General features: G+C 34.2%; 2 protein-coding genes across 2 annotated transcripts; one reads left to right on the top strand and one right to left on the bottom strand.

Moving 5' to 3' along the window:
- Positions 1–6596: 6596 nt before the first annotated feature.
- On the top strand, positions 6597–11214 carry LOC138318402 (UPF0669 protein C6orf120 homolog). The gene is made up of 2 exons (XM_069260722.1): positions 6597–6747; positions 7863–11214. Exon 2 carries the CDS (start codon positions 7883–7885, stop codon positions 8486–8488), a length of 606 nt encoding a protein of 201 aa, XP_069116823.1. The 5' UTR covers positions 6597–6747; positions 7863–7882; the 3' UTR covers positions 8489–11214.
- A 2073-nt stretch (positions 11215–13287) lies between these two features.
- LOC138318400 (TATA-box-binding protein-like) lies at positions 13288–22963 on the bottom strand. Its single transcript, XM_069260721.1, has 7 exons — positions 22641–22963; positions 20915–21102; positions 20468–20647; positions 19535–19598; positions 19128–19231; positions 17471–17565; positions 13288–16469 (listed from the first exon to the last, which is right to left on the bottom strand). Exons 1-7 carry the CDS (start codon positions 22695–22697, stop codon positions 16393–16395), a joined length of 765 nt encoding a protein of 254 aa, XP_069116822.1. The 5' UTR covers positions 22698–22963; the 3' UTR covers positions 13288–16392.
- Between the last annotated feature and the right edge of the window lie 51 nt (positions 22964–23014).

The raw sequence follows: 23014 nt of genomic DNA, 5'->3' as shown, positions 1-23014 counted from the left end.
TTTTAATTTTTCGTTATTACGAGAAAAAAGTCGTTATTACGAAAAAAAGTCGTTTTTAAGAGTTTTAAAAGTCGTTATTACCAGAACAAAGTCGTTATTACAAGTTTTAAAGTCGATATTACGAGAAAAAAAGTCGTTATTACGAGAAAAAAATCGTTATTACGAGAAATAAAGTCGTTATTACGACATTTGAGAAAGTATTTCTAGATGATCATCTTTGTAATTTAAATCAAATGGATTTACATCCATGGTAACGGTCGCCAGGTGTAAAATAGCCTCGTGCTCGAAAACGCACGTGTTTCTATTCAATGTCGGAGTAAACACCGAAGCATACACAATACAACATGCAAAATCACGCGCAGTTTTATTGACAAATGTGCCAGGGAAACCAGAGTACCCGAAGCAAACGACTAACTTATGGCCAGTACCTGGTAACTAATCAACGTGGGATTCGATCTAGAAATCCACCGTTTGCCAACAAAAAGACCTAGGCCGTTTTCGATTATACGGTTTGACTGGTTGGACCTAAGTGTTCGTTTATTAATTAAAGACGGACCTGGGGCTTATACATTGTTTTCAGACGAGCCTAAGCAAAGCCCTCACAGGCCTGTATCAAAAACTGCAGGTCCGTCAAAATTTATACTTGAAATAATGACTTTAAAACAATGGTCGAACCGGTTGTTCCGAATAAACGAAAACGACCCAACAATCTACACGAACAGAGGGCATGTATTGAAGTGCAAATTTACAGGGAAGTTCAATAAAAAGTAGTTTCCTACAGCAAAACTTTAAAACATTAAGGTTATTTAAAAAGTCTGGAGTTTGTATATAATCATAATATTCCATAGACAGTGTACGGTTAACCTCGCGGCATATCAGAGTGTTAATTAGACTGCAACTAACTATATAGAAATTCCGATATCGGGAAATAGAATTCGCCATATCCGAATAAGAATTATATCGGAAATTCGGAATAAAAAGTAACTTGGCTTGTCATACTTTACATCATTCAGAATACATGGAAACATATTAAGAATAAATCGTGAGAACCGATTCTGGTATTTTGGGGGGTAAAATTTGAAAAATCTGTATTTTAGTGGATTTATGTTACTAAGTAATTATCGATCAATGTCAACCTGAACTTGGTGATGGTATTCTTTGGTTCTATAAGAACACTAGATAAAGACTGAGGGAAATTTTACTCGACTGGTTCTTTTGGGGTACACAGAAGAATTTTGGTGGATTTTGAAAATCTGTGTTTATGAGTACTTTTTGACTACTTAATTGTATCTATGAATCCGGTCTTTCTGAGACTCGTAACATTTTACTGCATCATTACATACATGGAATGGAGAAATATTTGTCCTGTTTTTCTTTTTTTCTAAAATGACTTTGATACATCTGTATATGTACCAAATAATTTCCAAGTACGTGTAATTTTAGTAAATACAATGCAATATCAGTATATGTTTGCATGCATTAGTGGTGACTAGCTGTGTGTCATCAAGAGGTTGGTGAATACACGAAGCCAAAATAATGTTGAAATATCTTTATGATGTTCTCAGGCGCGGATCCAAGGGGGGCGGACCCGGCGTACGCCCCCCCCCCCCCCTAAAATAGGAGAGAGAAAAAAAGAAAAGGGAAAAAGAAAGAGGGAAGGGAAGGAAAAGAAGGAAGAAAGAAAAAATAGAGGGAGAAAGGAAAATGAGGAAAATAAGGAATTAGATAAAGAGTGAGAATTAGACAGAAAGCTCCATTTCCTACCTTTACCGTTTGATGTTATCATTTTAAAATCTAAATGTATTCGACTTTGTAGTACATACATGCATGGACATAAGATTTTATCTCCATCGCTTAAAAGGTACAATGTAAAGTATTTACTTTTTCCTAAAAAAAACGATAAAATCCCAATATATTAGATAATTTATTGTCATTAATATTCAATATTGACGGGTTATATCTCGATATCCTTAGCAAATAAAAGAAAAGGGGGAGGGGGTGGGTATAAGGAATTGTAGCTTGCCATGAGTCTTCGCTGGTTGACTATATGCCATGCCATTCGTTCTCCAGGTTGTAAATGACATATTACACATTTTTGATTCAGCATTAAAGTCCTGTATTAAATCCGACTATCAATTCACAAATGTGTGCGTACTTTCAAAACGCCAGTTACAAGATTACTACTGACGTCGAATGCTTCTAGAAGCTTTTTATTTGTCCTAAGAAAATGTGTGTAAAGAAAAAAGTGGAAAATCAAACCAAATGGAGAACCAAATGCGACAGAAAATGAGAGCTTCTAGGGGTCTGGGTGCACACCATGGCCAGATGCCGTCCTTTTTTGTTTCAACAAAAACATATCTTACCGATATTGTTATAAGGTGGGACAAACGATGTTAAAAAATTAATGCACATGACAAAAGGCTCCCTATTAGAAAACAGGATGATAGTAATAATTCCAGGCAGCGTCTGGCCATAGACAGACCACTAGCCTACTTTTCTGTCATTGTCCAATACACGAATTATGAAGATTGTGTATGTTAGTGAAAATAAATTATCTAATCTGACAGATAATGTATAAAAGTAAAAGCTTATATCGTTAAAAAAGTTCACATACATTTTTATTAGTCCTATAAAAACCTTCAATAGGCGACCCCTAGCTGCAATATTGTAGCTCAAAAGTATTTTAGACTGAAAATGGTGTCTTCTTTAGAGCTACAATTGTTCCTTATTACTGCAAATGGAGCAAAGTGATAATTATGTAAACAATTATAAAACGTTTGTTTTACATTTTATCGTACTTGTTTGATATAGCTTACCTACTAGGCAATAAAAACGAACCACATAAAATATCAAATTCTCATCGAGGCATTATTTATTTACATTACATGTATACATATGAAGGTCTTTCAGAAGGGAATTTATACGGCAAGTTCACAAAATGTGATTTAGACGTTGTGTGAGCGGTACGGTAGATAGTAAGCATGGTATTTATGTTTGTTTTGGACAAAAATAATATGTAAATGCATAGTAGGCCGGGTACGTATATTCGTTCTAGGCGGCACCCATCCCCCTATCCCTTTCTTTGCTTCTTGCCTCTATTAATATTTAGATTTTAGGCAGTGCAATTCTGTAACTTTATATTCAAAATGTGACATTAGACGTCAAAAATAATAAACGAACATTTTTACGTGGCTTCAATTATTTTTTGGAAAAATTGTACATGAAGTCCTCAGAAAGCAGGATTTATTAGCATTTATTCGAGGGCTTCTGGGGGCCTAGGCGGCCGCTTCTGGGGGCCTAGGCGGCCCCCAGACCCCCACCCTTCTTCGCTTTATGTCCATATAAATATTAAGATTTTGATATTGCAATTCTGTAAGTAAAAAATTAAATCAAAACTTCAAATAAAAAATATGACACTTGACACGAAAACCATAAATAAACATCGTGAAATGGCTTCAATTATTTTGGAAATGTGTTCATGAAATCCTCAGAATGCAGGATTTTGCACCATTTATTCTAGAGCTTCGGGGGGGGGGGGCGGCCCCCAGACCCCTCGCCTGATTTGCTTGGTCACACGCCCCCTCTAACCTCAAAACCTGAATCCGCCCCTGGTTCTGTACCAGAACTCGTTACCCACGTTAAGACTTACAAAAAGGCAGTTTTTACGGATTGTCTTTCAGGTTAAATGACCTATCGTCATCGTGTTTTGTTTAGTCACATTAAACGTATTTATTGTCAAAAACATATGGCAAGGGATTGGGTACAAGTCATTACAACTTAACAAAGACCCTCTCCCAAAATACAACAAAGTGAATACATACGTATATATACGCATGGCTTATAGAGAAATAAATTAATCAAAATATTTTATGTGTTTCGCCCGTCGTCGTCCGCCGTGCGTCGTGCGTAAGACTATTTCATACAAAGCCTACTTCTCCTTAACCTTCAAGTGAATTACAACCATATTGTATGTGAGACATCATTGGGGAAGGAAAATCATATTTAAAATAAATGGCTTAGGTCCGACCCCTGGGGACAGAGGGGCGGGGCTCAGATGGGGGAACTTTGCTGAAATTTGGCTTTAAAATCCTACTCCTCCTTAACTCTTAAGTGGTTTACAACCACAATAGGTGTGAAACATCATTTGGAGAAAACGATCATATTTAATATAAATGAGCCAGGTTCAATCCCTAAGGACAATGGGGCGGGGCTCCAAATGGGGAACTTTGCTGAAATTTTGTTTTAAAAAATCCTACTCCTCCTTAATTAACACTTGAGTGTATTACAACCATATTTGGTGTGAAACATCATTGGGGAAGGACAATAATAATTTATATAAACCAGTTAGGTCCGACACCTGGGGGCATAGGTGCGGCGCTCCAAAACAGAAACTTTGCTGAAATTTGGTTTTAAAATCTATAGTGAACTGCGTCCTTGCAGTAGAAACAATGAATTTATTTAATCAAACCGAAAAACATGTTCAAAATTTAAGATTGTCCTGAGGTAGCAAATTTCAGAAATACAGTAGAAAATAAGAAATATATAAAAGACCTGTTACAGCTTTATTGAATTTTACCCACGAACAAATTTATAGGTGGGGAAGTAATTGGAATAAAAATTCGAAAAAGTAAAAAAAAAAAAAAAAAAAAACCGTAGAATTCTCTTACATTTTCTGATTGAGGCTCCCATAGACTGCTATTTCACTATATCTATTAATACAAATTGTTTTGAACATTAGAAGAACCTCCAGTGATGTAGTCTTGAATATGTTTGAAAATAAATAATATGGTTTTCCTAATTAACTGTAACTTGCGAGTAAAGTTGTAGTATTTGCTTGAAGTTTCTAAAAATGGACAGTTTTATCCTTAGATGACAGCTTTACCTGTTTCAGATTTTTCTGAAATGTGTAACACCTTTTATTGACACTTTAGTCCAAATAATTACAAAATATTTTTGGCGTACAAGAGCCGTTGGTGTACTAATTCGTTGAAAATTTGATTTTGCCAAAAATAGGCCTCCAAATTAGGCCATTTTTTGGTTTCAAGACCCTCTGAAAAAAATTAAGTCACAGATATTCAGTCAAAATTTGCTGAAATATATACTTTTGAAAATATGATATCGTTTTAAGAAATTGAACATTAATTTGATATAGTTTTAGACCAAAAATGGAACCCTGGTATACCCCTCGGGAGGGCAATATTAAATCAACCCTAGTACAGGCCCCTGGGGCCTTTTGATTTTTGATAAAGGAATGCACCTGGGTTTTGTTAAATTGGTTCGTTGTCAAAATTCAATGGTAGCTTTCTGTAACAGGTCCTTAAAGAGAGAATTCGCTCAAGTTAATTCTTTTACATAATCAAGAAGCAAACTATGGCATAAATGTATTGTTCTACATTTCTTATGAAACATATGACATAAAATATTGACAAATTCCACGTCAATGCTTAGTATTTTAATTGATACCGTCGTAAATACAAATCATTGATCAATACGATTTAGCAGGTACAAATGTACGATGTACTCATACCCGAGCCAAAGTCACGCACGTTAAACAAATGAACTACATAACCACTGAGGAGGTGATAAAATGATTTTGAGGCAAGATAATTCGTCTAATAAGGTAAACACATTACTGTCAGAGCGATTTGAGCAGTTCTAGACGAAAGTTGCATTACTCTACGAGCAAGGGACAGGGTTCGGCATACAAGATGTTCGACCACAATGTGTAATGGCGGACAGCGAGCGAGTTTGAACATTTCACACGCATTTCACCACCATGGGCTGTTCTGGCATATATCACAGTAGAACCGACTGATCTAATTTCCATTGGAACTGGATTTTTTCCGATATATGTACAAATTTTAATGTACTCTTAGACTGAATTGTCCCTTTAAGAGCTTTTCGTTTTGATATACAAAGGCCGTTTTCGTTTATTCGGTATTTAAGTAATTATTTCAAGTATAAATCCTGACGGACCTGCATTTTTTGATACAGGCCTGTGAGGGCTTTCTCAAAGCTCGTCTGAAAACAATATAAAATCACCTGGTCTGTCTTTAATTAATAAACGAACAACTAACAAGTTAGGCCACGGTCCAACCATGGGGGCCAGTCAAACCACAGGGGGCCAACTCAATGAAAACGGATGTTGTCATACATGTTTTTTGTATTTGGTGGATGGACTGATGATCGAGTACATACGACAGTCATGTGATTTTTTTTTTAAATACGAGATTTGAAAAATTATTAAAAAATCGGGATATTTCCTATAGTAAATATCCCGTATTTTTCGAAAAAAAATCACATGACTGCCATATGTACTCATCAGTCCATCCACCAAATACAAAAAATGTATGACAACATCCATTTTCATTGAGTTGGCCCCCTGTGAGTATCGAAAATGGCCCTGCAGTTTTTGACACAGGCCTGTGAGGGCTTTGTCAAGGCTCGTCTGAAAACAATATAAAATCATCAGGTCCGTCTTTAATTAACAAACGACAACTAGGTCCAACCAGTCAAACCGTTCGAAAAGGGACAAAATGTAATGTAAGAACGACAACTTTGGATAGAGATCGATCACGTTCATCCGGATTGTGTTTGGTAATATTGGTTTGTGTTGTAACTATCACCTACATGGTTAACTTGACGCTTGAAATTTACCTATAATATCAAGCGTTAATCCTACTCGGTTTCGAAGGAGAAAAAATCTTCAATGTTCATGCAGGGTAGGACCTCAAACGACTGAAGACGGTAAGTTTTGAAAATACTTTAAGTTTATTTTTGTCAACTAAAACTAGTGTATCTATGGTCATATCATGTGTTAAATCATGTCGCATTAGTGGCTCTGACAGACCCACTGCACACAGTATACATTTTTGTATGTAAGCTTACACTACAGTCTGTGACGTTTAACTTATTTTTTTTTTTGCTGCTAGGCCTAGACATTTAGACTAGTAAACCCCACAATTTTATTAGTCCGACTATTTAATCACTAGTCGAATTAAATATACAGTCGTTTTGCTTCAGCAATGATCAGCTTATGATTTTTGGCCCAAATTACAGTCGGGATGCGTTCGTGAAAATGATGCACCAGGAAAGAAATAATCCCATACAGAATGCACTTGACCACCGCTCTTGAAAACGTAGTATTTAAGAATTTTAATTTATTGAGGAGGCACTAGTTCATTACAACTGTGACTGTATGTACAGTGCACAGGAAAGCTAGTTTAAAGTAGCTTAGGCCTTCCTCTGTACTTTCATTACTTATTGTACATGTACCAGAAACATATATACATATGAATAAATGTTTCTGACATGTACGTATACAAGGACTGTTTTATATATTTTTTGTGCTCTACAGATCTAGAGTGTTTGGATATTTAATTTAGCGTTTTAGTGGTAAAGTTATATCCACCCTTTCATAGCAAACCGAAGGCCTTTTTGTGACCACAGATGATAAGTAGTTTGGTCCATCGGTGAACATCTTAAGAACTGAATAACGGTCCGACGGTTGAATTGATTGACCAAATAATCATACCTTGAGGCAGGTCTGGTCCCCATTGTAGCAGGCCTGTTTGGTATGTATGCTTATTCTCCTGGTGATCTTTAGCTTGGCTATGTAATATTCCAAAGGTGGATATGGTGACAGTGATAATAACTCCTGGAGTATCGATGAACAGCCCCTATCTGACATATTCTGTGAAGATCATGTATTATCTGTTGTATAAAAAGGTGGGAGACTTATGGTAATTTATTAAACATATATATCCAACAAAGAGGTTCAAGGGCAATGGATATAGGAATACATTTGTGTTGTCGGCAATTTAAAACGATTAATTATGCCATTGTTTCTATTCTTATTTCAGATTGTGTGCAGGTGACTGACATGGCCATCCATTTTGTGATGAAACATCATAACAGAAATATTCCAAGGGAAATGTGTCTATTTGTAGTAGTTTTTCTCTGTCTTCTTGAAAGCATAGCTCCTGAAAGTCTTATACAGACAATAAATGATTCTATTGGTGCTGAAAACTACACATACTACAAAGTAACGGGAGTAGGACGACTTCGGCTTGAACTTGTTTCTATTAAAGGTGATGTGGACCTATATGTGTCTCATATCACTTTGTCACCAACATTCAACGACTATGAACTCAAAAGTACAACTTGTGGTGTAGACATTATTGAAATTCCTGCCTATTTAGAAAGACCTATCGGAGTAGCTGTGTATGGTTACCCTGTTAAAGCTAATGAATCAGTTTACAGTCTTTCGGTCTATTTTGTAGACAAATATGATGATGCTGACTATGCAATTCTTGATTCTAAATACCATTTGTCAGATACAGAAGGTACAAGTGATACCAGATCAAGTCCAGGCAATCAGAGAAGTCAGCAGAGTTTTCCACAAGCAGAGGACGAGGAAACCATTTCAGATCATATTTGGACAATTCTCCTTACTATTTTAAAGGTTGTTTTTGAAGTTTTATTGTAATTTAACCAATTCCAACGATCATATGATTATCAACTTCCAACTATCGGGTATATAATATATGCCATTACCTCAGCTTTTCCAACTTAAAATATTTTATATGTTAGTCCAGTGTAATTAAGACATAAACCTAGTAGGCCTAGTCTACCATTAAGGTTTAATTACCCTTTATTATCATTTTAAAATTCTCTTTGGTAATTTGTTTTCATTTGTAATCTAAACTCATGTAAAATATATTTAGGAGCTACCTAATAACTACATCTACTTTATCTTATATAATATAATAAGCAGCTAAAGGAGTGTTTATGTTTGAATGTTGATAGTCAAAATCAATTATGCTGTAACTTAGCCCATGTTCACATCATTCTTTCAAAAATTCTGCAATGTTCTAATTACCTGGTATCTTTGACAATCTGATGTGATAATCATGAAGATTTTGGGGAATTAGATAAGTATATAATGAATTGTGAAATAAAGGTTTTGTATAAACACAAACCTATTGTCAGAGAGGTGATGATATATCTTTACACTTTTTCTTTACTGACGTAACCTAATTAATGCTATGGTTTTTCTAGATTTTCATACAATGAAAATTGATGCATCAATTCAATTTGAATCGATAACATTTCAGATATTTTCAAATTTTAAAAGGCAGAGATGTGGTCAATTCAAAAGTAGTTTTTAGTCATATGACGTACATATGCATGAACATATACACTAATCTTGATTATAGTTTGTAATCACAAAAAATCAAAGAAGTTTATTTATGATATTTTTTGCAGTGAAATATAAGGTTTTACGGTGAACATAAAAGCGATTTACTTCACTCCAGTGAAAATATCAATTTTGATATTTTACAGCAGTGACAGTGAGATTTATTATTTTTATTGCTACGTCATTAGTTTGTGCACAAAAATGGCGTCATATTTTTGTGGAGAGACAAAATGACGTCATATTTTTGTGGAGAAACATGACGTTATGCTCACTAAAATATGACGTAATAATGGCAAGGGCAAGTAATTACTCTGTACAATGCAATGACGCTTTGCACTCATGGCAAAGTTTCCAGTATACTTTCCACCTCACTCGATGAAATGTAACTGGTATTCTTCAAGAAACAAGGAATATCCTCTATATACACCATTTAAAACCTTTAATTTTCTTCTTTATTAATCATCTCAAGGTATTGGCTATTCATGCATATGGTATATTGCACATAGTATATGATATATTACATGTCGCATAATATATTCAATACATTGACAGACAAGTCCCTTTACTACAAGACATGAACCCTAATTATAATAATTATTGACTTGTTTTGTGTTTGCAATCATGTGCCTTACCAATTGATATTATATTTGGTATGTGTGTAAATCAAGTGCGTGTGCTTGTATATATGATATAGCAGCACTAGCGGTACTAATTGTGTACAGATGTACATGTATATGTCAGAATGTGTAATAATTATTCACTTTAACCAAAGCTTATCAGATATGAAACTTTACTAGTAATAATTACTGTATATGTAATTTATGTTACCCTAGTATTTTATTCATTTATTGATTTTCTAGGATAACTTCTGTTTTTGCCTTGCAAAATGACACTATAGATATTGATTTCAATGTATCATTTTTGTATGTACATATTGGTATAGCTTTTGATTTCAATGTATCATTTTTGTATGTACATACTGGTATAGCTTTTGAAATAGATATTTATGGTATGTTTTATGCAGCAAATATAAAGCTATATGTTTATGTGAAGTTTACTAGAAGAGTTTTCAGTATCACTTAATGACTGGTTCTTTTCCTGGTTGTTTTGTTAATTCAAACCACCAGAAGTGGAGATATATGGTACTGACATTATTTCCATAATTAACCGTAAATGGCTTGGGTCACGATCCTGATATATTCCTTGTTCTTATCCAAGTTAATCTATCACCATCTTCTTTTACATGTGAACACAGGGAAGTTCGTCAAGTTATATAATCATATCAAATGAAATTTATTTCTGCATCTCAAAGCAAACATGTTGTTACCTGTAATCATGCAATGTATTTTTAAAAAATGCAGGAATGTTAAGTCCCTAAAATTAAGGAAAAAGAACTTCCACATCATTTAACACTGAATGTTTGTGAAAAGAATTCTGAATTATGTATAATTATAGTGCTAAAACGTATGTAACTGTATCCTTAGGAATCAGTTATCAGTTCATCATTGTCAAAAGCTAATACATATTCTGTATTTGGAGATTTTGCACATTACAGATTTGTTTCCCCTTGTGGATAGTTACTGATTTTCTGTATATTTATATGAATTTATTGTCATATTTTTCACAAAATATGGCATAGAAAACGACATACATTTTGCTAAAAACATAATACTAGTAACGCAATCGATACCTACCAGCAAGTTAGATAACTTTGTAATAAGCAAAGATAGAGTATGTGAGCTACAAATGATAACTGTATACAATGAAGTATATTAGTGTAATTATTGTACTTTTCGTATGCAAGGTGTAATTTCAAAAAGGTTGAGTTCTTTGTCAACCCTACATATCACTTACATCATGGCCTATGGTATTTGGTGTAAATGAATTACATTGCACTACTAAGTTATCAACTAACAGTACTAGAGAGTTTGATGATGATAACAACATTTTGTTGTAACATTGCTTAAAGTAATTATCATATGATTACAACAAAGAATAAATTATAGTTTTTTAAACTGGTTGATTCTGAGTTTTTTTCTTTTCATATTTAAACACATTGATTGTTATTCTGACAGCATAATTGGAAGATATGTCATTACAAAGCAGTTTCCAATTTTGACCTTGAATTTTGACTTCCTTTGTATGCTGTTGATCAGTTTTGACTATCTTGATTTTATGAAATATAATTTCATCATGGATTAATAATAACTACAACATATAGTAGACAGATCGAGCGATCCAGAAGCCACACTCGGTAGTATAAAAAGTTGTACGGTTTGTTTTAAATATCTAAATGATATTAAATTCTTTAGAAGAACCCACCCGACAATCAGATATATATCTTGGAGCAAAAGTAGTCCATATAACTATTCTGTCATCAGACTCAATCTGATTGAAATACAGAGATATAATACAATTTACCAATCAAATTACTACGAGTGAAACAAAGAAGTTTGCAAGAGCTGTCAAAATCATTTAGTGGCATGTAGTTGATTCACCCAAAGAGCTCAAGATACATAATAGTATGTATATACATATCCATGCTGGTACAAATTGTTTTTTTCAGTTGATATAGCTGCACGAAGGTAGAGTTGACCTCTCGTATCCATGAGTGAACAAAGTTTACTGAAGTCATAATGGTCATTAATTTGGACCACATTGGTGGCCATTTCTTTTTGCACTTTGCAGACTACAAAGTTTTAAACTAATTTAAGATCTAATGGCTGTTTATGCTGAATTTTAGTCATTGTAATCTTGGGAAATTGCAGTAATTTGAACAAGTTGGTAATAAGCCCCTCATTACAGCATGGTATAGAAATACATTGTATAAAGATTCAAGGGAATAAAGAATATTACAATGAGCATGAAGATGAAGATATTTTTCAGGTCTGCTAATGGTCAGGCTCTGACTTCTCGAAACAAAAGTGTAGACTTAAGTCAAAACTTAAGTTTTTCTCCTGATATAACTTAAATTTTGACTTAGGTCAGTTTTCAGGTCATTTGACCCGAAGGGTCAGGACGACCTTGAGTCATCATGCACTTTCCGTCGTCGTCGTCCTCCGTGCATAAACTTTTCATTCAAACGACTTCTTCTGCCTAACCATAAGGAACAAAGACCTCACATTTAGCCTGAAGTATGCTGGGATGAAGGGCTACCAAAGTTGTGAAAATTTATGACCTTGACCTACTTTCAAGGTCACAGGGATAAAATAGGCTAAAATCTTTGAATGACTTCTAACTAACGGAAAGGTCCATGGTACTCATATTTGGCTGTTAACATGCTAGGACAAAGGGCTACAAAAGTTGTGAAAATTAATTACCTTGACCTACTTTCAAGATTACAGGGGTAAAATAGTCTAAAATCTTTGAACGACTTCTTCTAACTAACTGAAAGGTCCAGGGTACTCATGTTTGGCCCAAAAAATTAAGCCTATTAATTTGACCCCCTGTGACCTTGAAAGTAGGCAAGGTCATTCATTTTTAGAACTTTCCCAGCATACCGCAGGCCAAATATGAGAATCCTTCAGCCTAGTTGACCCCTGTGACCTTGAAAGTAGGTCAAAGTCATTAATTATCACAACTTTGGTCTCCCTTTATCCCAGCATACCACAGGCCAAATATGAGTACCCTGGACTTTTCGGTTAGTTAGAAGAAGTTGTTAAAAGATTTTAGCCTATTTGACCCCCTGTGACCTTGAAAGTAAGTCAAGGTCATTCATTTTCACAACTTTGGTAACCCTTTATCCCAGCATACCAGCATACTGGGATAAAGGATGACCAAAGTTGTGGAAATGAATGACCTTGACCTAATTTCAATGAATGACCCTTGATCTAATTAATTTTACTATATGGCTAATACCAGGTAGTCAGATGACTCTTATGGCCCTTGGGCCTCTTGTTTATTAATAAAGTCCAAAAACATGGTATATTTTGGAAAAAAAAGACATAGGCCTCTAGTACTATACCCTCAAAACAAAGAGGAACAAATCAAACACAGACATAAATGCCGGAGTGACAGCATAATTAGCTCATGGATTAGATAAGCTTATTATATATACATGTAGGCAAACAAAAAGTCATACAAGTAACTCACATATTATTATCATTTATTCAGTATCCAATACCTGGGTACATTTCTTATTCAGCACTCAATTTATCTTACATTTACTTGCATTACAAAAAGACTTCAAAATACCTTACTGTTATTTGCTTCCTTCAAATGGACCTAACCAAAGGAAAGTGTAATTACTGTTGTCTAAAATTGCTTTCACACATACAACTCTAGTAGCTAACACACATGACCACGTATATTCCTATTTAGAATACATGATTTAATACAAAGGATGAGAAACCCTGTTTTTATCTGAGGAACCAGAATTTGCCCATACTTTGTTCATGATTCACAGATGAAATTTATGAAAGAAGATCATCCAAAAATTTTTATGAATTCCTCACATCATTTTAACTAACATGTTATAATTACTGTATATGCCCCTTTAAAAAAAATCTTCATAAAAATGTTTTAATGTTGATAACACTAAAATGACACTATATCTAGCATTATTCCTCTTTGGATATATGTCATTCAGAACCCATTGCAGCTAAACAGAAAATTTAAATTAGAAACTAATGTGAAAATTTAATGTAACTGCTTGTCAAGGACTAAATTTCAACAAAATCGTATTTTTCATTTTTTACTGACCATGTTCTCAAATGATATAAGCTTCAAGATTCTATATCATTCAAACTTAAAAAACTTAACTCCATTCTGTCAATATATACGTTTTAAACTGAAACATAATTTGGGACAAAATTCACACGAAAATACAAACAGAACATGCATCAGTCCTCTTTTAAACACCACAGTCATGATTCAGATGAAAAAAGAAGAAAATGAGATTCACATTTACATCTGACTAAAGAAAAACAATTGTCAATCACACCAATTGAGCTAATTTGATCTTTTAATTTAGCATTATATCAGATGTGACAAATGTGTCAAAGTGTGTGTCTTTAAGTATTGTGAACAACGCTTTTCAATTACATGTCAAAAGACTTATTGGTCCTTGAACAGAAATCTTAACCGTTCTTAATAAAAGTTTGTTCAGGATCAGTAATTTATGGTGGTTGGTTAGGGCCACCTTGCAAACTCACAACCTCAACTTCCATGTCAAGATTGCGAGGTTGTGAGGCAAGGTCACAAGGTTGCGAGGTTGTGAGGCAAGGTCACAAGGTTGCGAGGTTGTGAGGCAAGGTCACAAGGTTGCGAGGCAAGGTCACAAGGTTGCGAGGTGAGATTGCTAGCCTCGCAACCTCATGCAAAGAGTAATTTGTAAATACATATTGACAAATAAGCGTCTAATTGATAAAGTTATATATTAAACTATTATAGTCTTTCCTCCCGATGAAATAAATAAAGCCTATATAAAGGTTAATGTCTTCATAAATGACATTAAAACTAGTTTTAATTTGTATGTAATTCACCATGCAATACAATACGAACAATAATATGTTTGAAACCATAACATGTATGAACTCTCAGAACTATAATTAAATAGAAGTCTAAATAGAGAAAACATCAAATATCAGTTATAATTCTATCAATTAAACGCTTATTTGTCAATACCTATATACAAATTACTGCCTCCTTACACGAGTTTGCGAGATCGAAAATCGGGGCCACGAGGCTTGCAACCTCGCGATCTCACCTTGCATCCTTGTTTTGCGACCTCACAATCTCAAGATTGCGAGGTGTCCCTAACCAGCCACCATAGTAATTAGTAAATTCACTGACATAGTTGAGCTACATTTGTGTAGTTAATATTTAATAAGTTTATATTTGGATTGGGCTTAATATTCAACACTTACAAAACATCTCAAGCTAACTGCCAGGATTGTAAATGATAAACCTATTATCATATCAGTACAAAAATACTGCATTCTAATCAAGCAGAGCTAGAAATTAAATCGCTCTTTGTCTCTAATGGAGTGAGATAATTTACAACTCTTAATAGATCAGAATGAAAACAGAAACCTGAGCATAAACCCTATAAAATATATATTAGAAATAATGAGAGAACTATCTTTTTGGCAAATTTCTGTGACAAATGGAAAAATGATGAAAATGTGCAGTAAACAAAGGACAATAAAAGATAAGGTTAAAGACTATATGCCAAAATGGAGTATTTTGTAGAAAACAGGTTGTACATTTTAGTATCAATTTATCACATCACTGTTCCATTCTGCCACATCATAAATATTTGCAAGACACATGTGTAATATCACTAATGTGATGTCATAGGTAAGCATGACATGTTGTGTCAGTAGACTAAAATATCACATCCTACTCCAAACCAAATTTTGTATGTTTTATACAGAAATGAAATTGAAAGTTCTGTCTACATATCCTTGCACTTTACGGGATGATAAATGGCATCGTGGCTATGTAATATGAAATTGACTAATGGCTCATGGCATACTAAGTATCCAATTAATTAACTATGTACTTTAATAATTTTCATATTACATAGCCACTCATGTAATATAAGGTCTTACTGTAATATATCTGAAAGAGAACATATTTTGGTAACTTTATATATCAAACATACAAAGTTGATTCACATATTGAAGATAGTCTAAACTTTAGTAATTATATGTACATAGTAACACAAAAAGTAAAACACACAATTTGTTGCATAATAAACATTTCACTCAGAACACAGGAAGTTTTCTCAACATTCTCATCTATTTCAGAAAAGATGAGTTTGTCTTGCGTACATGCAATTACAAAAAGCATTATGATCATTCAAATCTATCACTCATTCCACATTTACCTATTTAATAACATGGAAAAGTAACATATAAACATAAATAAAACATCATTTTTATAATACAAATTCACTTTGAATACAATTATGTATTGTTTTGTAACTGTACTCCCTTTAAACTTGAAACAGCTACCTGCACTTTTTAAAATCAATATGACACTGACTTTGTGTTTTAATACCGGTAAGTATAAAAAAAAATAATTGTACTTTTAACGAGAAAGTGAATGACACCGACACCTACAACGGTCAGTGATGATGACACGTAGTTTAAAGATAATCTGGTCATAAAGAATTGTTTTCAATGACACAAATGGCGAAATGAACGTCCATTGATATGTACACTAATCACTTGGATTGTTGTGTAGTACTATTGCTTCTTAAATCCCTTCAGAATTGGATATATGTTATCAAAGGCTTCATAGATTTCTTCTCTGACTTTGGCACCTGAAAAAAACAAAATACCAGGTATCATACAGTGAGTAAATCAACATGTTTCATTTCATCAAATAATTAATGTAGCATGATTATCATTAAACCATATTTTTACATCTACTATGTTATTGTAGAAGTGTGTCGGCTCTTCATGTTTAGTAGACATTGATCTCTTTGGCTTAAAATGTCAGTTATATATTATCATTCTAATATCAACCATGTGTAGTTGAAAGATAAACAAAATGCTACCATGTATATGCTACGTATACATGTATATGCAGCGTGAATATCGCGAAAGTGATGCGGTACCAGCAATAGTCGTGTTCAATTTGAATGTTTGACAACTTGTCATGTATGTCTACCATAATTTCACTATAAAAACTCTTACTGGCTAGCATTTTGTTTATCTCTCAACTACACGTATTTTTTAAAAATAAAACCGGAAGCGACGTTGATTGGCTACCATTTAATCTACTAAATGTGTAAACGGTGGCCATTACAAATGTGTGAAATAGAAGGGTCTCGGAAGTATTTCATTGTGCAGAGTTGTTTAATTTCATAAATGGGATGTAACATGGGGGCAGTGGAGTACATAAGATCCCAATGAATAGGTATGTGTACGTTTTCCTGGCATTGCATGGACGATATATTAGAAATATACCGCTGACGTAGCGTAGGCCAAATCTGTCCTACGATTTCACATTTTTAAGAGGTACCGCGAGCTGACTATATATTAGGCAAAAAAAAAAAAAAAAATTAAAAAAGCCTAATGATATAGGCAGGTTTAGCGGACTAAACATGATCCAGAGTGGAATATGGGAGACTATTTTGATTACATTTTTCATATATTGTATGTGAGTTTTCTAAACTAAACTTGAGATATTATATTATCATTTATAAAATGACTCACCATCATGTTTTTGATAACTGATATATATACCCCGGCATATAATGGTCTTGATTTATTCGGTGTATTTATGTTACCAAATAAAGTCAGGCCTTTTGTAACTTACCTGTTAATACTACTTTTCCAGAGACAAAAATCAGCAACACAATTCTAGGCTTTACCATTCTGTAAATTAAACCTGGAAACAGCTCAGGTTCATAGCTGAAATGATAACAAAACAATGAAAATATAATGAACAAGAGATCCCAGAGGGATCTTGGCGCCCAACAAAGAATGATCTATGTCTGACAATGGAAAGATGGATCTTTTCTCTACTTTTTAAATTTTTTTTTAAACATATACTACACATAACATTTGAGACAGATCGCTTCAGTACTTTCTGAGAAATAGCAGTAACAAACTTCAACTATCAAAATCCAAGATGGTTCCTTGGCAGTCATCTTGTTGATGATCAGTCCCAAATCGCAATATGCACATCTAGGGCCCAAGGGGAACCTAAATGTGAAATTTGAGAATGATCCATTCAATACTTTCTGAGAAATAGCGATAACAAACTTTAAATATCAAAATCCAAGATGGCTGCCTGGCGGCCATCTTGTTGACCGGTTGGCCCAAAAAGGCAATATGCACAACTAGGTCCCTAGGGGAGCCTACATATGAAATTTGAGACAGATCCCTTCAGTACTTTCTGAGAAATAGCGATAACAAAATTTAAATATCAAAATCCAAGATGGCTGCCTGGCGGCCATCTTGTTGACTGATCGGTCCTAAAACGCAATATGCACAACCAGGTTGCTAGGGAAACCTACATATGAAATTTGAAGCAGATCCTTTCAATACTTTCTGAGAAATAGCGATAACAAACTTTAGCTATAAAAATCCAAGATGGCTGCCTGGCGGCCATCTTGTTCACCGATCGGTTCCAAAACGCAATATGCATAACTAGGTCCCTAGGGAAACCTTCATATGAAATTTGAGACAGATCCCTTCAGTACTTTCTGAGAAATAGCTATAACAATCTTTAACTATCAAAATCCAAGATGATTGCCTGGCGGCCATCATGTTGACTGATCCCTCCCAAAATGCAATATGCAAAACTGAGGCCCTAGGGAAACCTTCATATGAATTTTGAGACAGATCCCTTCAGTACTTTCTGAGAAATAGCGATAACAAGAATTGTTTACGGACGGACGGACGGACAAAAAGCGATTTGAATAGCCCACCATCTGATGATGGTTGGCTAATAAAACTGATATTAAATTATGTGTATATACACATGGTTAGATAATTTTTTCACACACAGATTTAGGTACATAATGGAGCCAATATCATTTATGCTAGCTTGGTGGGATGTCTACATTCTTATGCTGGATATTGGGAACATTTTAGGGTGATTGAACGGGAAATCAGATTTTGAGTACTCTTGAAAAGAAATTACCAGAATGTAATATCCAGGTGTTTATTAGCTGCGATGACGTAGGTCTAAACAACAGATAGAAGATTTCTGACAGATGGGGAATGGAGTGGAGGCAGGGTATGATTATTCGTTCTAGGTGTTTATCAGTGATTTTATAGGGTGAATATCTGAATTTATAACACAGATTGCTCCTGGCAAGGACAAGGTTAGTTGCCATCATGTAGCTCTGGACGATGGACAAAAGATATCTGATAGCTTGTCATCAGGAAGGGAGCGAAGACAGGGTACAATTATTCATTCTAAGCCAAGGTTTATATGAAGAGTCTTTAATGCTGGTAAAACTTACGTGCAGAACTGGCCATGACTGAGCACTAAACCCTCTAATCGGATTGGAAATTTCACATCACAGCTTCCCACCATATTTTGAATTTTGAAATCGAGAAATTTTGCCTGAAAAGATGAGAAAAAGTTTAATAACCGATGTTTGCCTTTTTTCATAGTCATGATCCTGCTATAACATAATTTCTATTCAATGCATAAAATCATGATAAACATATCCTATCTAATACAATATAATTGTAAGACTTTTATCTGTATTTCTCTTTCTTTGCAACTGATCAAAAAACAAGTAATAGTATCAAAAATTAACATTATGATTATCTTGGACATTATGAACATGTATTTAATATGCAGTTTTAGAACATGCACTTGAACTTAGAATACCCTGAGGTTGAAAAAGAATTACAAACTTACCGGAAAACCAAGCTTTTGTACAATTCTTGCATATTTTCTAGCAGCTAACTTTGCCTGTTCTTCACTGCAATCACAGAATGAATACATTTGGATATGGCTTCCAAATCAACAAAATTACAGTGTAGTGTATAATTATATATATACAAATTACGCCTGTTACATGCACATACATTAAATTATGCAAACATATTAACAGTGAAAATTATGTGATGGACAGTACCTTATCAAAGAAGAAAATGCAGATTTACTTTTTTACTTTAAATTTTTGTTCATGATCAAAGGTTTGTAAGACTACCAAATATAGGTTTAAGACAAGAGTACATGTTAGTGCAAATATTTTAGAGGCATAAAAAAAAGGTTCCATTAATAGATATATGTTTTTTAGACATAGTAGATTAACAGAATCTTACATGGGTCTGTCAAGTACTAGTGGACAGGGATATCTCAACCATTATGAAAGATTTTGGCTAATCAACCAGAGGCATGCTGAGGGTTGATGGCCAAAATCTTTCACGAGAGTCGAGATATCCCTGTCTACCTAACTGGCCAATGTAAGATTCTTTTTCTCCCATACTTTAAAGAGAAATGGTGAAAATTCAGTTAACATGTACGTCACTGTCGCCACATGTATTGATGACGTCACTGTCTAGCGCATGTGAGCTGTCTTTTCTCTACCCTGGTAAAAGACAGAGTTATCTTTTCCCTAGCAACTGTGGGATAACCTTGTCAAGAGAAAAGTTTGGTCTTGTGATTTATGTAAGGGTTTGCCAATTTTTCATAATATTTAACCTTTTGTGTTGTGTAGGAGGTTGAATTGGGTTTGAAGCATTGAATAATTATTATTCAAATTTCCAATTTCTCTAAATCAGTGCCATCAGCATAACCATTAGTTCAAATGTCAGCTGTGACCTGTGGCGGTAAATCAGGTATTACCTTTTAGCCCCTGTGCACACCATTTTTCCAGAACTGAAGATTAGAGCTGTGGTTCGAGGATCTCGAATTCTCATGATAACAGCAGCAAAACGTTTTGGATTGTACTCTGCATTTCTTGCATGTAGTGCAATTTTCTTAAGATCTAACTTGCATCCCAAGTTTACAGTGCACACAATATTTCTGCAAAGGATGAAGGTGTAAAATTGTTTTTAAAAATACACTGTAATTTTAATCTGAAAAAAACTTAAAACATGAAGTTAGTTTACAGATTATGTACATGATATTAATGATTTCAAATATTAATTGTCAAAAAATCAATATGAATGAAAAAGGATCTCAACACAGATCCTGGCACCCACCATAGAATGGTTTATGTAAGTCAAAGTAAAAAGGACTCTTTTTTTTCTCACCAATGAAAAAAAAATAGAAAAAGAAAAAACAACTTACTGCAATTGTGGTCTCAGTGGCATAAGACTAGCAGCTTCTGAGGCTGGTGTAGCAGGTGATATTGGGGTCATTGGTGCTGTCATTGGTCCCCCAGGGGTAGGGGGATACAAACTGGGAGCATTGGATGGAGGCATTACTGGGTTAGGGGTCAGCCCAAACCCTGCTAAAGCTGGTGACATCATTGGACTCTGTAGTATGAAACAAAAACATAATTTATATATCAATATCCTTTCTTTGATCCTCATTCATATCAAAACAATTCACAAGGTTCTGACTATCTGATCTGACAATTAAAATATTGCTGGCAGATTGGTGGTTAAAATTCTTCTCTTCAGAAGAATTTAAGTATTGTAACCTGCCCAATTTGATTGTAATATCAATAATTTATAAAAAAAAATATCTGTACAAAGGATATATATAGGCATTTATTCTAATTACTTATAGGTTCTGTAATCACAAATGTTACCAAACATTTTCTAATGAATATGCTAATTGTTGCTGGATTTACCTGGGAGCATTGGCAAAACTGGTTCTTTGGCTAAATATGCTCATACCTAGACAGAACTGATGCTAATAAATAATAGACCAGTTCCTGACATTTTTCCTGATGTAGAGCTATATATATATTGTGTGAATTATATATGATGATTAACAAAACTTGTTGACACATTTCCTTTTTCATATATATGTATGAGTTTTTGCAAAATGTGATTTCATTAATTTTATATTGTTACAAAAACTATGATCACTTCATATGTAATAAGCTATGTATGCCTTGATGAAGACAAGGGCTACTGCAGGTGTACTTGAGCTGAAGTGGCAAATCAAACAACCATATTTATAAAAAAAATAATGGTCTTGATGACAATATATATGACATTTAAATTTCAATCACTGATTTACAAGATTTGAATTTGTTACATTTTCAATGTGTACATGTATAGGTGTATATTTTATATGTCACTTGACACTTTTGTTTAAAAACATGTAATCCCTTTGAATATTACCTCTCATGGGACGTGATATAATAAGCTTGGCCAACTGAAAGCACATCTTATGTTAGAGTTTGCATGCATTATCATAATTCCTTAAACTTACGCCATATCAGTAAAAACCATAGAGTATTTATAATTTCTTTTACATCATATACATATGTACTGTATAATGACTAAATGCAAATTAATCACTGAATAGCCCCTAATAGTTCCTCAACCTTATATATGTTAATCTTGTGTTCTGTTACATTGCTGTAGTTCCAGCAGTTCATCTCTGGAAACTTGAGTCAAGATCAGATTCATAGAATGGGGAAGTCGGGGAGGGGGTATGTAACCTTGAGTGATTATTATATCCACACATTCCTATTGGCTAGCTATTAGAGAGTCTTCTGACTTTATCTCAATCTGTTTAGCTAGAGTACGATACTAGATGCATGGACTGGTAAGATTTGTTTTGCTAGTGAGTTTGCTTCAATTGCAAGAAAGGCAGACTTAACATCAAATCCTGTTGGTTTAGTTACACATTTACATTATCAAATACTTGAACTATATGCACAAATGCTCTAAAAACACTCGATGTGAAAAAAATGAAACGTGTTTCTAACTGGTTGCTGACATTGCATCATGGATTACATTGCCCCTGTGTGTTGTGAAAATGTATGTACATTTGTAGTGTACAGCAGCTGCACGAATTATCAACAATAGAGTTTAAAATTAACGTTGGTTCTCACCTGCTGGTGTTGTGGAGTCAACCCAGTGCCATATGACTGGTACATATTGCTCTCCATTATGATCGCGCTTCTTGAATCAAATTTCCAAAATGAAATCAACACCGACAGGACAGAATCAATGGATTGCAAGAGTTTTTAGGAAAATACTGTCATGAGAAATTAAATGTTAATGTGCAATATACAATTAAACGACACGTCAATCTTTAAATTAAGGCATACTTGTAGAACATAGAACATATGGATCTAAAACTTAACACCTAAATAAGTATCGTTTGTTGCTCGAGAAACTGCAGATTGCGCTTCATCTCTTCACCGGAAATGGGTCATATGTCGCTTATATCCGGCCAAATATTTTTGTGCTTATATCATTAAAA

This window comes from Argopecten irradians, chromosome 3 (assembly GCF_041381155.1).
Source record: "Argopecten irradians isolate NY chromosome 3, Ai_NY, whole genome shotgun sequence".
In the NCBI taxonomy this organism is placed as follows: Eukaryota; Metazoa; Mollusca; class Bivalvia; order Pectinida; family Pectinidae; genus Argopecten; species Argopecten irradians.
Note: the sequence above shows the minus strand (reverse complement) of the source record. Positions and strands in the feature narration are given on the sequence as shown.